Genomic DNA, 16467 nt, shown 5'->3' on the forward strand with positions numbered 1-16467 from the left:
TGCCCCTTTGAGGGCTTTGATCCTGCTGACCCCTCTGGATGCTCACCGTAAACACTTACCTCCTGAAGACGTTTTTATCACAGCGGGGCTCGATGCCAGGCATCTGCACGGAAGTGGAGCGAAAGATAAACTTGCCAGTTACCAGCAGGGGTAGAGAGTCACGAGGGATGTTTTATACCCCACTATTGCCCTCTGGTAATGATTTCGGGTTGTGGTGGTGACTTGGTCTGTTTTGTCTTTGTAAGATATTGCTTTCTTATGATGCTTTATTGTTGTTTGGATAATATTGATGTTCTAAGCAGCAACAAAAGTAAAGTTTGTAAAACACACATTAGGTAGCTATGTCTACGCTTCTATTTATATATTTCGATTTCAAGGAAATTACTTTAAATAAATTGTGTATTGTCTTTATCCAATAATGTATAGAAGTATAGATGTATATATATAATTGTTGTCCTTACTATACTTTTGAGTGCTTTGTTTATGATCGTAGACTATTTTAACGGTATGTGGAAAAAATGAGATCACATTGAACCGTATTGTTTGGTACAAAAACAGGACTGTTGTCAACAAAAACACTAAATGAGAATATTCATATTCTTAAAGCTACTTACAATATTGAGCCATTATTGAGTAAATGACAAGATGTATATTCTTGGAGTTAAGAGTTGTAATAGTGTTGGTAAAGATCAAAAAAGTGGTCTTGCCTGAGGTTATTACACTCCCTTGTTCAACACATTGTTGCATAAACCTCCTAGATATCATCCAAACGTCCCCTCCGTGAGACTGTCCTTGTGACAATGAAGCCCAAATGCAGTGTATTAGCAGAACAGCTATGAACCCTTGACTCACACGGTTCTGTTTTAAGTCTTCTTCCCTTACTCTTAATAATAATCAGATAAGGCATATTGTTTCAACTTACCCCTCCTTCGAGTTCTTTCTCGTGTACATCAAAGACGCAAACAAATAATTAAAAGCAAAAAAAACGAGCAGCGGGACAGACGGGAACATGGTGTGATTTCAGTGCAAAAGCTAGAGTTTCCATTCACATTTGCCAAAATACCATTAAATGTTATGGGCACATCAAGTCCCAGAGAGCACGTTGGTCAGCACAGTGGGAGTATGACATCGTACACTGAGCAGGGCCTCATTCTGGAGTGTGCACACAGCTTCAAAAGAACTTAAGCATCAGGAAAAACATTGTGTCGACTAAAACCACACGACAAAAAGGAGCAGACAACAAGAGTAATGTTGCGCTCACTTACCCTCGGGGGGAGCATTGCTCTTGATGCGCTGTAGTTAAGTACGCAACTATTCTCAGATGCAAACAACAACACGCGCCTCGTAACATCCAGGTGAGGCCAAAAGAGTCTAACGATAGTGAGCAGCGGCGCAGGGATGGAAGCGGCGTGCCCATCAGGGATGTTTCAAAGCCACTCGAAAAGCTTGTCAGCGCAGTTTATTACTTCCTTGAAATATCTGTAAAAGAGGAGCCATTGAGCAACAGAAAACTGTTAGAGCCGGTGGTGTAAATCTTTTTTAATGCTCCTGATCCCTGTCTTAGTGCTGCTTCCAAAAACCTCTTCTTCCCTACAGTGCCCTCATTACGCCTCGTCTGGGAGAAACTGCTACCTTTTCACTTCGCCTTCTCAAATATTGCAAACTATAAGCACTTTTTTCTGACTTATGTCTGCAGACGCCGGGTCTGCCAAGAGTCTGTCATTTTTACAGTCTTTGAAAAAAAAAAAAAGGTTTTGTGGCTACAAAGGAGGTCAAAGTCGTGACATACAGATGTTCCGTTGACATTTAATCTGAAAACTGGTCGTCGAGACACTATCTGCTGCAGACTGAGCCGGCTACTGGATGACAAAGTCGATTATGCGGAGCGAATTGTGTACGTTTAAAATAACATTTGTGTATTTTCGAAGTGGGAAGGATCGATTTTGACAGTCCTTCATCTCCCCTCCAGGTTAACTCGGTTCCTGGTGGGATGTTTTTGTGTGGAGAGGCCGCCTCGCTTTCTTATCTTCCTGTCATCTCTGTGGGACGGCGGGCCACGACTCCGTCTCTGGCTCCAGAACCGCAGGATTCTCCTGCACAGCGGAGCGTCGCTCTGAGCGGAGTTGTTTGGGTGTGACATAGTCCATTAGTGCCAGAATGTGTTTTGAAAAAAAGGGTTAAGCAGTTGTTTCACTCGTCTTACAAGGCAACGCTCCTGGACCTCGGCCACATAACACCAAGTTGTTCAAAAGAAAAGTTGGGACAAACCCCTGGGTTTCAGTGTTAATGAGCTCATGTGTATTTGATTACCCTTCCAATACGACCTATGGCTGAAAACAGTAGGACCAGTAATTACATTTATAAAACTCTATTGGCAAGGTCGCGTTATACACTTGTTTGGTCGTTGGCAATTTACGTCTAAGATTTAGCATGCTACACTAAAGGACATGAGTCTATACATGTCTTGGTCAGATGGAGAGTTTGCCCGGTCACGGCAACTGCGTCAACCAAGTTTCACAATAGCTGTCGATCGAACAAGAAAAAAAGATTTCGGAGTTGTAGCAAAGAGAAATATGGCTTCTTTATACTAGCAACATGTTGAACGTGCTGTTAATACACTATACTGTACATTATGTTATATCTGGGTTAAGGTTACCCGGAGGCCAAGGCAACACAAGGGATACTTCAAGCACATTTTTTTTCAGGACACCGGGTCACCTTGACCCAGAGACAACACAATGGATTTACACAGTGCATCCAGTGCATGGACTTATACCTGGACGGGTGCACAGTTGCAGGTTAGCAACCTAATGTGTGGATTTCCTTATATTCTCCCCTTACTTGTGTTGGTTTACCCCGGGTACTCCATTTCCCTCCCACTGTGAAAAGAGGTCATTTGAGTACTCTAAATAGGTGAGTGTTTTTGTGTTTTTTCCTCATCTCTTGCCCCCTTCCCTTACACAAATAATTGAATACTCTGTAGAAAATTTACATGGTATGCTTACGATTTTAAGTAGGCCCAAATGTTTGTGATCTGAAACAAGGTCTACTCTGTTAAACTGGGTATGATGTGTCAATTTATTCAGAGCAACAATTGCTTTTTCACTGCCAGGGGAGGAAGTAAAGGTCAGTAGATATCGTGACAACCCAGTAATTCTGTCGCAGGCGATGAAATCATTAAAGGATTTTTGTCTGTAGGCTCCTTACAATGATTCTTTGTATGTGTAAAGCTAATACTAACAGGAAATAGTCTGAAATAATTTATTCTTACTCCAGATATGTTGGGCACAACTTGAAAAAAAACAACCTTTGATCAATAAACATATTTAAGTAAAGGTATTGCCAAAGTATTGGTTTGAAAGGGGGAGAAGACAGTAAGATGTAGTCTTTACGGAGGGTAAGTGGTGGTGAACTCAATCCTATAATAAAATCATAAATGGCAGCTTGTGTGTAGATACTCCTCACATTGACATACTTGTGGGAAGCAAGAAAAACACTGGCTACGTTCTGTGGCTCAGAACCTGCCTGTGGCTCTGAGAATGTTAATAAGGATTATGGTTAATGTACTTATGATATTCATGCAAAGGCCAGGCAAATTTAGTCTTTGAAGAAACTCGGGTTCGTGCCAAGCATCACGAAAGTTATGTTTATGTTGCGGGAGAAAAGCGTTTCTATCTTTCCCAAAAAAAAAAAAAAAAAAAGTGACTAAAAGAGACGCCGGCTCAAATAACTTCAGGCTGAAAATAGAAATCATTCAGTTTGAACAAGGTAAGAACGGCTGTACAGAGATGCTGTTGAAGAGTGCAGACTGTGACCCCGCCGACCTTTCGCCTGCAGCTCAGCTTCTGGTTAGTGTTAGCAGCATCCAGCTGAAAGCTACCAGAGGCCTTCATGTGTATATGTGATGTTTCCAAGGAGAGATGGACCAATTAATCTGATTATGGTCGCAAATCCTCAGACATGTGTTGGCCTGTCTGCGGCCATGTGTGCCACAGATGTGTGTCGGCCTGCATGTACCTGTGTGTCAGATTAGAACAAAGACATCCATGTATTCGCCCCTGAAACTCAGATCTAGAGGTCTTAAAAGTACTTCAAGTATCAGAAGACGTAAAGAAACATGTCGCGATAGGTGCAATATCTTCACTAGGGTTTTCATCTAAACAGTTCCCATCAGGTGTTGCACATGGAAGTAAATATCTTCCAAAGTCAAAAAATAGATGGCAGTAACTAGGTTTAGCCTCAGAGTGAGAAATGTGGGGATGTACAGTCCTTATTTATAATCTCCACCATTAGATACATACTGTACATAGGTGCTCGTTGAAGGGGTGTGCCGAGCTTCAGAGGGAGGCTGTGGGTGAGTGGTCGTTCCTCGGAAGTACGAAAGTGACAGTTAAAAGTACCTGAAATGTAATACAGGGTGAAATATTAAACTATCCGTCAGAACTTTCGCGGTCTGTTTAAAAACACAACACCAGAGCACTTAAGGGTTTTTTAAAACAACCGCTTTTCATTGGCATGGCTGTGAATATGCCTATACCGATACGCACTTTTCCCGAGCCAGAGATCAGAGTCCGTCAAAGCTCAGTGTTCCGGGACGTGTTTGTGCCACTGACAGCAGCCAGCGCTGAGGGGCGGGAGGACGTGGAACGAGGAGCTGACAGACAGGGCCTGATACTGCACTTCCACCACAGACCAATCCCCAGCTAACCCCTGTGCTGACAGCCAGGATGTAGCACTCATCCACAGGCCACAGCCCAGGCTCGGGGGCCCAGAAAAAGGAGAGTACGGCGAGCGTGGAGACGACAAGGATGGCTGATGAGAGAGAGGAACGGAGGGTGGGGGGTGATGGAGTGACTAGTGGTTTAGGTGGCACGCACCGCTTTCTGCTACAAGAGCAGAATCCACAGACTGTGTCGCCTGCCAAAAGCATGTCCAAAACTTGGCAAAGTGACAGGCCGAGATCCACGTGGGCAGACATATGGTTCCGTGCACGCAAGCATTTTTTTCCACACAGGAATGCAAAACACACGACTCAATGTCGGGAGATACAGTCAAAGTGTTAGACAAAGAAGAAGGGGAAAAAAAAAAAAAATTCCCAATAACCACAGAATCTGAGAAAAGCAATGAAACTGTCCACCACAACATGGAAACAATGGCGGAGACATGACAAACTTAAGAGCTGCCCTCTTGTAAGTCAGACACCCTCCATCGCTCCAGTTCTGTGACACGGTTTGCGCTTGACATTTTAATATAAACTGGTCACAGAACATCATATTGTGCCATGGAAGCGACAGCTGTACTGAGGATTTGCAATTCTACTGTGTGTTGGCGTAAACATTTTGTTTGTGATATTTAAATATGTATCAAATAACCTTTTATTTCCCCATTAAAAGTCCAAACGTGGGATTTGTGCATTCCAACACATCAACTGGAAAAGCCATCAGACGTTATTCGACAAGGTTTAGGGAAAAATAAAAACTTATTTTGGTGCTAGAAGAGTTTACGGACAATCCTGTACTTATAATTGCTGAAATAATTGCAACAAAAATGCATAAATGTAAGACTTTGTTTATAGTTTAACCCCTTATTTATTCCCCACAGTGGTAGGAATGTGTAATGAAATCAAGATATGTATGTTTATGTTGTATACAAAGTTGTTATTGACATCCAAATCAATAATTTACAGCGCTAATAAAATAAATCTCTTGCCAAAATGACATTATTTTAGCCCCTCTGGACCGCCAAGATACAGCCATGGACGCCGCTCTTATTGACGTAGCTAAAGCTGCGCAGAAGCGAGAGTTGTGCGACGAAGGTTCAGAGGCCATCGCTGACCTCGGCGGCACGCTGCGAGAGGACCTCGCTCTCGGAGTCGGAGCTGTCTCTCCAGCTGGGATCAGAACACAACCATGCGGCTCCGGTTTCAGACCGCAACTCCGGCCTGGGGCTGGGACGGCGCTCCCCTGTGTGGATGGGTCTGAGGCCGAGCCCACGTGAGGCAGACACAACGCCCAGGGGGTCAAGAGAGCCCACTCAACCCCCTAACTCTCCGAGGCAGCTCGGAAGACTGATAGGAGCTGATTCAGACTCCTGCAATGCTTTGAGCCGACATCAAGCCTCAGTTATTCCTGTCCAACAGGCCTTCCATTGCACCGATCCCAGAGGGAGCTCCGCTGCATAAATAATGTGCTCTGAGGCCGCGAGGTTGAATCGAACAACATAGGAGGAGGAAATTTAGATGAATCGAGCAAACATCTCAGCCCTCACCTACAGCAGCACATTTTTCCTTATCGGCCCAGTATACAAATTTCCACCTGGAGAGAACTGCTAAAATCACACATGGATACAAAGCTTTTTGAAAAATGTCTGTGTTATTCATCCCTTTCAGAGACACCCAATCATTTTCAAGCAGTCACGAGTCGAGGAATTCCCCTTAAAAGATCTATTGTTATGCCTTCTGGAAAAATATGAATATCCAGCTGCCAGCAGAAAGGTATAAGGGGAGCAGAGTAGATAATGTTTGTACAATACAGTGCTTTGACAGCTACACATAGTCAATGCTCAACACTTTCCCAACTCGTAATAAATTCATCGTGGTCAAGATGAACACACAATCTAAGTAAAAGGCGGTTTGGGGGCCCTTTGAGGTCACAGTAAAACCTTAAATTGATCATGTAAAAATAACAAATTTTACCATCCATTATTAGGTCAGGTCTAAAGTTTATTGATGAGTATTTCCGCTCCCTCAAATTACATTTAAATTAAATTAGTTTCCATGCTGTTGCTACATATTTAAGAGAAAACCATACCAATAAAAAGCTTTTTTTTCTAAACTGTTTTGTACCATTTTAAAGGGTTTTTCTCTGATTTCCATTACAGTATGTAATGTGGACCCTTTAGGGAAATGTTATTGCCCGGCCTGGCTACAGGCCTTGATGACTTTCTCTCTGCATGCTGGATTATCTATTGCCTGAGGAATTAAGGTCCATGTTATTGGCATAAATCAAGTGGTAGAAGTAGCTAGCTGTCCATTTAAAAAGTAAATAAATATAGAATCAAGTGAATTTTCTATTGTTTACATGCATCACAAATGATCTGCCAAATAGAAAGAGAAAATAACGACACAAAAATGTTATAGTCCTTCTTATAAGCAGTGGCTGACATTCAATGGAATGGCCCAGATGTGGCCCACGTTCCTCGAGTTTGTCTACTCCTTTCATAATCCGCCCACGTTCCCTGTGACGCCTTTTTAGAGCATCCATGGGTCATGGCACCTCATGCAACAAATCATGCTGAGATTTGGGGAAGGAGGGGTTGTACAGGTCAGGTCTGGGAGAAACCCAATCTGCACTGTTTTTACTCAGTGCTTCTTTCCTTTGCCAAGACAGCCATCACCAATCAGCGGCCGCTTCTAAACACGGGATTCGAGGAGCTCTTGCGTCAAAAAGGCAGCTCCTGGCAGCTGATCGCAACCATATTCCCCCGTCGTGCTGCAGCGCGGGAGAGTAAATTCAGCAAGTCTGACAGTTTTGCAGTGGTTTAACGCGGGGTAAGCCCAGAATACATAGCTTGGGGTTTATGTTGATGGATGGATAACAAACCCGGTCCTGATTGTTTGCAATAAAACATACGGTAGATGTAAGTTTTCACACTGTGACAACATGCCAGGAATTAAATAATGATCCTCGGAGAGAAACATGATAAATGTGATCAGAAACACTGCAGCGTGGCGACGATACCCTCGAAAAACTAGACTTCTCGAGATGGACCAGGAATTCAGGCCCTGGAGTCAGAGCGAGAGAAAGATGAGCCGGTGAGCAACCATCCCTCCCCACCTGCAGAGCCGACCAGCTCCGGGTGAGAGAAGATGCTGGGCAGGAATCTGCCGCGCCGGTTAAAGTAATCACATTGGTCTCACTGCATCTGATCTGCAGTCTAACAGACTTCCAAACAGTTGAATGAGTAAATAAAGTGCCCCGGGGGATTCCCGCTGGAGATGGATTACCGCGAGGGTGTACACACAAAGAAGCCGATGCCCCACAACCTGATGTGATGAGCCATCACACAAAAGCCAAAGCTGGAGCTGGACCAGGGGAACCAGCAAACTTAAAATCCACCTAATGAGGATATTATTAGCTCCGGTCAGTTCTCTTGTCTTAAAATCCTTGAATAAAATGATGAAAAGAGAACTGAAAAGAGCAACTATTAAGCTAGTATTTAAGTTGTATTTCATGAGCTGAAGAAAACAGGAACAACACAATAGCAAACAGGATAACATATCTCAACACGCCTCAAAGCCACTGATGTGTAAATGCGTGTGAAAAATGTCCGCTTGGGGACCACATAAGATGAGTCTCATGCTCACTTGGCTGTGGAGGCCTGGTCTGGAAGAGACTAAGGGCCGTGGCATTCTGTACCCCCACATCCCACCCCGTCCCCATTCTTCCCTTCTTCTGAGCCCGACACAAATAAAAGGATTAGGAGCCCCCGTTTCCGTCAGACCCTCCATTGAAAACAAAGCTTTCCAACAGCTTAGTGTCACACTTAATGATAAAAGTGCAAATCTCTGTCAGTCACATCGGGCAGGAATACCGGTATTTTGGGCCCTAATCTCATTTAATGAAGATTAAAAAAAAGGGGTACAGAAAAAAAAAGACAAAGAAAATGTGCTATGTCTAGCATCTCGACAGCCAATTTTTTTACACTGACAATGTAGCTTAAAAAAGAGGTTGAAGCGACGCACACTCACACACACTCACACACACTCCCCGGCTAAACCTGGCCGGACAAACACACTGCTCTGCCCATTCCCATGCTGAGCTAGAATGTGTGACCCGAGTGTGAGAGTGAGTCTCGGGCACACAACAGTCTGACTGCAGCACTTGTCACCATGATGCCGGTCCTCTCGAGTGTACACGTAAAAAAAAGGGCTACGTGTTGGAAAAACATTCCAGTGTGGGATCACGTATACGTGGAGACTGGATTTTCCTCACAAAGCCAGGACCTCACAGTGAGAGTTATCTTGTTACCCAAATGTGTTTTCACAAAATTAAATAAAGTCAATATATACATTTTTAACAGGAGGTAGTCTTTACATTTTTTTTAAAGCGCTCAATGAAAAGATGACTTCAGCCTGAAAAGACACTTCTTTGTTCTTTCAAAGTGCTGCTGTGGTGACATTTGTAATGGTTTGTGGTGAAACCATCTGCTTTTGGTGGGGTTTTGTGTGTTTGCACAACATTTTTAACCGTAAAAATGGGACACAATTGCATCGAAAATGTTTTGTTTTCGAGCAATACCTCGCCTTCCTCCATGCTAATGCTATACTGTACACACACATGTTCTAAACCTAAGGAATCCTAAACATCATTGTCATAAAGGAAAACAATTCCACACTTGATGCAAACATGCTAAATTGAAAACATGTTTATTTCTTTGCCGGTCTCTTGATAAAAATCTTCCACAGATCTGGCCGAAAATCTATTTTTTTTTAATTCAATTGAGCAGTTTGTATATTTAAAGAGACGCGGTGAAGCTCAAACAAACCTGAACGTTCCCTGGATGTCAAACACATGAGGTTAAATCGTGGCTACCAACAAATTGTACGCTTGAGTTCCCGTGCAGCCCTCTCCTATCATCCGGGGTAACATGAGCACACCAGGCGGATCCGACTGCAGATCCTCCTCCCACTGACACAAAAGCAACACGGAACCTCGTCCCCTCACCACTGGCCTCTTAAGTCGTGATGGGCAGTAACGGGTCTGAACCTTTGTGGTGCCGGAGGATCATGGCGAGAGCATTAGTGTCAGCATCGTATCCTGTTCACATGGCTACATTATAATATATATATATATATATATATATATATATATATATATATATATATATATATATATATATATATATATATATTTACACATATATATATACATATATATATATATATATATATATATATGAAACTTACGAACCATAAACTTTATATGGACTGTTTCATTTTGAACTAATGTTAATAATAATGTACAAAAAATGTGTTTTTTAACAGAGATATGCTATTATTTTTATTCATGTTGAGAAAAATATAAAAATAAAATGATTTTCAATGTTTGTCCTTGCAAAGTTTGGGATCAATTTGTTCAATTTGATCCAAACTAAAATGCAACAATCTCAAAGGAATATTACTAAAGTACTATAAATAATACTATACATAATAATACTATAAATAACAATACTATAATTAATTTTGGGCATTTGGAACCAATAATAATGTTGCAGCAGAAAGCAAAACCTTTCTTAAAAATCTGTATAATTTCAAACTTAAAACTCAAATTTGCAAGTTTATAAATATAAAAAAATATGCTTTACGAAAAATACTTTGTAGCCCTTGAGCAAGCCATTGAAATCCTATGCTTTCCCATCTCCAATATATTATTTGTGTCGAAATATACATAAAAATTGTAGTTGCAAATACTAGTGAATGATTTAAAATTATTGTTAAAAGGTTTGAATACTATGAAACAAGTAACTGTCAAAAAAGCCAAACTGTTAAAGTCATTTATTACATTTATATTATGTAGTGTTGGCCTCAACACATTGGAGTCTATATGTCGAGTTGTTTCACAGCCAAAAACAACAATACAAATTGGAAATAAATAAAGAGGAGACTTTTTGAATTCAAGCGTCATTTCATATTGAGAAAGTCCGGGATGGTGAGCTTGACAGTATGTATGCGTTCGTTGAGGCTCTTGGACATATTTTACCACTTATCCGGACAAAAGCTTGAGTGGAAAGGACAAGGCTGACGGATAACAAGCCAACAGGTTGCTTCATAGGAAGGTGGCTGAGAGCAGAACCATGAGATGACAGATGATGCATCCCAGTGTGCTGCTGGAACAGGCCGAGCCGTGTTGACATAGAACCCAATACTTCCTTACAGAGGAACAGGGTCAGATGCAGCCAGCTCCTCACCGAGCTCTAAAACATCCCAGCAAGCTGAAGCAACACTATCCTGCTCACTGTTTCTAACATTAGACTCTTGAGTTTTTATCCCTTTTTTTTTAAAGAGAGATATTTCAAATAAAAGACGGCTATAGCTAAGCTACGTTTGGGGGACGAAAACGCAGGGATCAGCAGTTAGTTTGTTTTGCTAAAAGCAACCGATGAGGACAATCTTTAATTAACTCTGTATTGACAGTAAAAAATATTTTGTTTTGTGTTTGTTTTTCCAGCGAGTATGATTGTTCACAAAATGCCAGGCCTCGCAGGAACACAACACACACACACACACACACACACACCGGGTGAGCTGACAGAGAAAACCAGCCGTCAGCATCTCTCCGGCACAACGCTGCAGCGTCACAAGCTCGGCTAATTAAAAAACAACAATTTCACAGGAGGGCACTCCAAACACTTTGTAAAAAAGCAGCTCTCAGCACACTGGGGGATCGTCCAGCGTACACAGGAGGGGCGACAGGCTCTGGACGCTCGGCTTTTATGGCCTCATCACTGCTGTGTTTTCAGACCACTCTCACCGCCGTGACCTGAATTTAATTCTGCTTACAGCATGCTCGTTTCCAAAAAAAAAAAAAAAAGAAGATTATATTGAACTGGTCATTGAGGTACAACTGATGAGACAATCGTTGATACGAGAGCAGGATAAATAGCTAAAAAGCAGGAAGGTTAATTAATATTCCCAGAGGGCCACATAAAAACTGGCACTGCTGCGGGGCCACAGAGAGAGTGACAAGAGAAATGCAACTGAAAATTTAAAATTTAATATATTAAAATAGAAGACAGTTGTAAATAAATGAAATGCATTAATACATTGTTAAAACATTTAATTAAATTATTATAAATCTGATGGGTTAAAACAAAAAAGATTATTAAAAACAAAATTGAAAAATATGAGAACATATATTAATAGAAGAATACATTCAAATTTCAAATAAATTCATATGAAAACATTTGAAACGAAATTTAAAATATGGTTTAGTGTAAAAAAAAAAAGTAAATGAAAATGAAAAACGAATTAAAAAATACATATTATTGTTACTAAAATACTAACTTTGTGAAGTTAAGTTAAATAAAAATATATATCTAAAATTAAAAAATCTTTCGTAACTATTTTGTGATGAAAATAAAAAAAAGGCCTAAGATATAATGATGGCGAATAACCTTTTTAAAAATGTACCTTGTGACACATTTTTAGTTACAAATATATTCAAATGGTTATGCCACACTTAAAGATGTTTCTGTATCATTAAGCCAATGTATCCAGTGTTAATATCTCTCGAAGATGTTGGTGGCCCCTGCATTCGGGGACTTTCAGAACCTCCATGGTCTCATGTGTCAGCAGGCGTGAAAAGTGTGATCGCAGCAGCTCATGTTGTGCTCGCGACTGCAGCCTATGGCGCTATCTAACAAGGCCGTCCATTACAGGGGTGTTGTCCAGCATTTTCGGCCAAGTGATAGCCTCATTACACGGCCGCGTTCAAAGCCTCTGCTCGCTCAGAAGAAAGGTCCCTCTGGGGGGAAAAGATCTACCTCTAATCGTATATAATTGACCTCTGCAACGCCAGGACGGGGCACAACAAACTCTGGAGGTGCTGTAATTCTACTCCACGCTGTCTCGTTCAAGCTTGTTCCTGACAGTGCTGGTGATGCATTCGGGTCGCCATGTCAGCCTCAGCCCTACTTTCAGTGCCTCCGAGTCATAATTGTAGACTCATTACGTTAAACTTTAACCTGATTTCACACTTTTGAAGAGGTTGAAAAGAGGCAATTTAGCCAAATGTTGGATCTGAGAATGAAGACGTATCAAAACCTTTCACAGGCATCATCAAAGATCATGAGGGCAAATAAGCCACCAACATCAACACTGCAGACTAACTTAAAGATACGACCCTTGAGTCTTCCTGGCAAACAATTCAGGGCCATCAACCATGCCCGCATGTTTAGAAGAGTGACCTGGAAAACCTTTGAAGCTCCACCTATAACCACACCCTGAATTCCATTATTTTTTTCCTCACAAAATAACATGTACAGCGAACAACTTTATGGTGAATTGTTTTTTTATTATTATTAGTAAATTCATAAATTATCCTTAAAATAATAAATAATAAAATAAAGTTAAATTAAATTTAAATGTCCTATTTATTAAAGATGATCTTTCATATTTTGATTATTCGAATCACAGTTTTTAAGATAAGAAATTTGGTTTGCAATAATAACATTAATTGAAAAAAATATATATATTATTACAGCATCTGCAAAAAAATAAATAAGTAGAAATTTAAATAGTAGCTATTAGTAGTTGTATATTTATATGCAATGTATGTAACATTTACATTTTTAATGTTGACTTACATTTTTAACACTATTATAATGTCGTCTTCACTTTATTTAAAATAATAAATATTCAATTACTATTTGTTGACATACCTACACTTTGTTATTTGAAATGACTGGTAATTAAATAGGAAGAAAGAAAATGCTCTGAATCAATCAGGTATTTTTAGAATTATAATATTACATGATATGAAATACGGTTTTATTCTATCGGCCTGTGAAGGGGTTCCCTACGTCGTGCAACTGAAATAAAAAGCCATCAAATCTACTTCCCATGCACATAAATTCCAATTTGAGTGCATTTAAGCCAGGGCTGGAACAATAAACACAGGTCAGCTGCGTGACATAAAAAGGAGGAAAACATATGGGATAAAGGATCCAATCTTGTTACAGTATAATTGCACTGTATGGGTTGAACTCTGTTGGTGGGAGTTTAATAACAGCATACACAATTGTTTTCCCCGGCCTGCACTTAAATGTGTTCCAAAGGTGTGAAGAATGAACGCTTGCCAATGCTGTGATTTATTGTAACTAGCGAGGCTGATTACGGAGCATGAATCAGTCGCTGGAAGAATGTAATGAGGCGCGGAGACTCTGGAAGGCGAGCCTCGCCGACCAGAGTCGTTTGTGGGCTGACAAATGCATCTTAAACGGCTCTCATAAAAGTCAAAAAGGTGCCAATTACATCTTTAACGGTGCCATCAATGAAAAATGATATCACCGAAAATTGTTTTTAAAAATTACGCAGACGATAACTGAGTGAAAAGAGCAGGTTTTTGGCTCATCAGGTTTGACACTTTTTTTGGGGGGGTGAGAATGTGCCTCAAATAAAGAGAAGGAAATCTCCCCTTTTTTTTCGTCGGGCTCCCCGAGCCGTGACGCCATGGCAGGAGTATCCCATAGTTACTGCGATGATTTTCCCCATTGTTGTCTGCACTGCTACACACAGCAGCGTGAAACACACACACGGCAATAGATGTAAGTCTTTGTCACAGGCGAGGCTTCTAGCAGGGAGACATAATGTGCCAGTCATGGAGGCAGGGTCGTTCAAAAAGGCCGCACACACAACACAAAAAAAAAAAATGCCCCAAAATGTGGTGACAAGCATGAAAAGCGCTCATGTGGAGGAGAAACATCAGCTCCAGCCACTCAAGCCATGTTCAAGTGCTGATAATAAAGTCACATCCAGAATATCAATTCAATAATAACTTCATTAGTAATAACACACAAATGTAATCCAGATAGTGTGTTACATAAGAAACACGATTATCATCGATTTTAAATAATTATAAAACGATTAATATTTAACAATAATGAATAGAACGTGATTGGAAGCGATTACATTTAAATATAATATGAATTACAATTAAATACTGAAATCCATGTAATGTAAATTATTAAACACAGTTATCAAAGTGTAGAATATGATTAAATTAAGGCGTTTTTTTTAATTGAGAAAAGCTGTTTAAAATATTATAATAATTCCTTTGCACGTTTGCGTAATGTATTATGGATTAAATGTTTTATAAACTGTGCAGCATTTCTGCGAATAAATGTAATTCTGAAGCATGAATAATGTAAATTACAATACATATACATTTAAAAAAAATTTAGAAACCGCATTTTATTTAAAGTCAATAACTATACATCCACGTATTTATTTTTTTATAGTTTTATTTTTATTGCAGAATTCGGATGTCTAATATTATTCCGTATGTGTATGTCTTTAGCTGAAAAAAATATACCGATCCAGGCTTATTTTAAATCAACCTAAATACTCATATTTACATATTAAAATACATTTTAAAAATATGACTGAAGGAATATCGATCAATTCGTCCTTATTTAATTGTAATCCAAAAAACAAAAAATATGGAAGCTCCACCTGTGCCGTCTTTTGTTCAAAGACATATAAAGGGAGTGACCGGAATAAAAGGTGGAAAATATTGTGGGCGATCATTTGACAGTAATATATGGCCACTAATAGGGACGACTTACGTTACATATCCACGTCTCATAAATCACACCAGGACGTCAAGTGGCCTTCAATTAATCCCCCCTTCATTCTCAAACACACTTTTTTTTAGTGATGATGCAGGGATGGAAATGAAGGATGCTACTGAAGGTATAGAAGAATAAAATGGTCCTCCAACATTGACGCCGCCATAGGATGGAGGCCTGCAGGCCAAAATTCTGCAGCATCACCGCGAGGGCTACCGGGACATATTTAAAAAATATATATGTACAGGAGACACTTACTGTTGGTAGTCGTGTTTGCAGTAGAGTTTCCTTTCTCTGAAGTAGCAGCTGGTGATGAGGGGTTGTTGACACACAGTGCACTGCAAACACTCCTCGTGCCATGACGAGTCGTTGACCCGCATCAAGAAGCGGTCGGAGATGGGACGATGGCATCCTTCACACACGGCGGGGTGGTGACAGTCACTGCCTAAAATAACAAGGAGAAATTGTCAATTAAAATTAAAAACAAGTGGGTAAAAAGAGGGTACAGAAAATCCCTATAGATAACAGAGACACAATAAGCTGATGCGTTCAGGTGCCAAAACACTCTTGATTAATCTTCCAAAAGTAAATGATTTTACGAACAAGTTGCATTGAAAGGCTATATTTCACAAGTAAAAAATAAGAAAAACCAACCGAGCATGACTCCCATCGTGGCTTGCCCCGATCGCAGCGGATGATCCTCGATCTTGATGCCGTCCAGCATGATGCACGTGTCGGACTGATCTCCAGTGGAGAGCCGCTGTCGTCCCACCGAACCTGGTGCCAACAAAAACCGTCAGAATCTCTCTCTTTTTCTCTCTCTCTCGAAAAAAAAACGATCTTCAATCGTTAAATGATGAAATATGAATCGCCGGGGTATTTGTCTTGAACCTGTTGAGTTGAATTCTGTCAACGCGACGCGTTCAACTTGAATAAAAGTACATCAAAAAAGTAGCGATCAAGCAAAAAAAGTCACCTGGCTTTTGGTCGTTTTAAAAAAAATAAAATGTTATGATCCGAAAACCGAGGGACGAGTTCTTTTTCCCCTCAAAAGCCGACGGCACCAAGCAGTGCAAAACGTCTTCGCGAGAGAGAAGTTTTGGTCGCGGGCACACAGAC

At 40.5% G+C, this 16467-nt stretch overlaps 1 protein-coding gene across 1 annotated transcript in view; it reads right to left on the reverse strand.

The window, feature by feature from the left end:
- lmx1bb (LIM homeobox transcription factor 1, beta b) overlaps positions 1–16154 on the reverse strand; it is a 52218-nt gene extending 36064 nt beyond the window's left edge. The window contains exons 1-2 of the mRNA XM_087796035.1: positions 16003–16154; positions 15607–15793 (exon numbers count right to left, since the gene is read on the reverse strand). Coding sequence (XP_087652161.1) covers positions 15607–15793; positions 16003–16072 — 257 coding nt within the window. The 5' untranslated portion in view covers positions 16073–16154. The remainder of the gene's footprint in view (positions 1–15606; positions 15794–16002) is intronic.
- Between the last annotated feature and the right edge of the window lie 313 nt (positions 16155–16467).

The sequence above is a fragment of the Callionymus lyra genome, chromosome 1 (assembly GCF_982586985.1).
Source record: "Callionymus lyra chromosome 1, fCalLyr1.hap1.1, whole genome shotgun sequence".
NCBI lineage: Eukaryota > Metazoa > Chordata > Actinopteri > Syngnathiformes > Callionymidae > Callionymus > Callionymus lyra.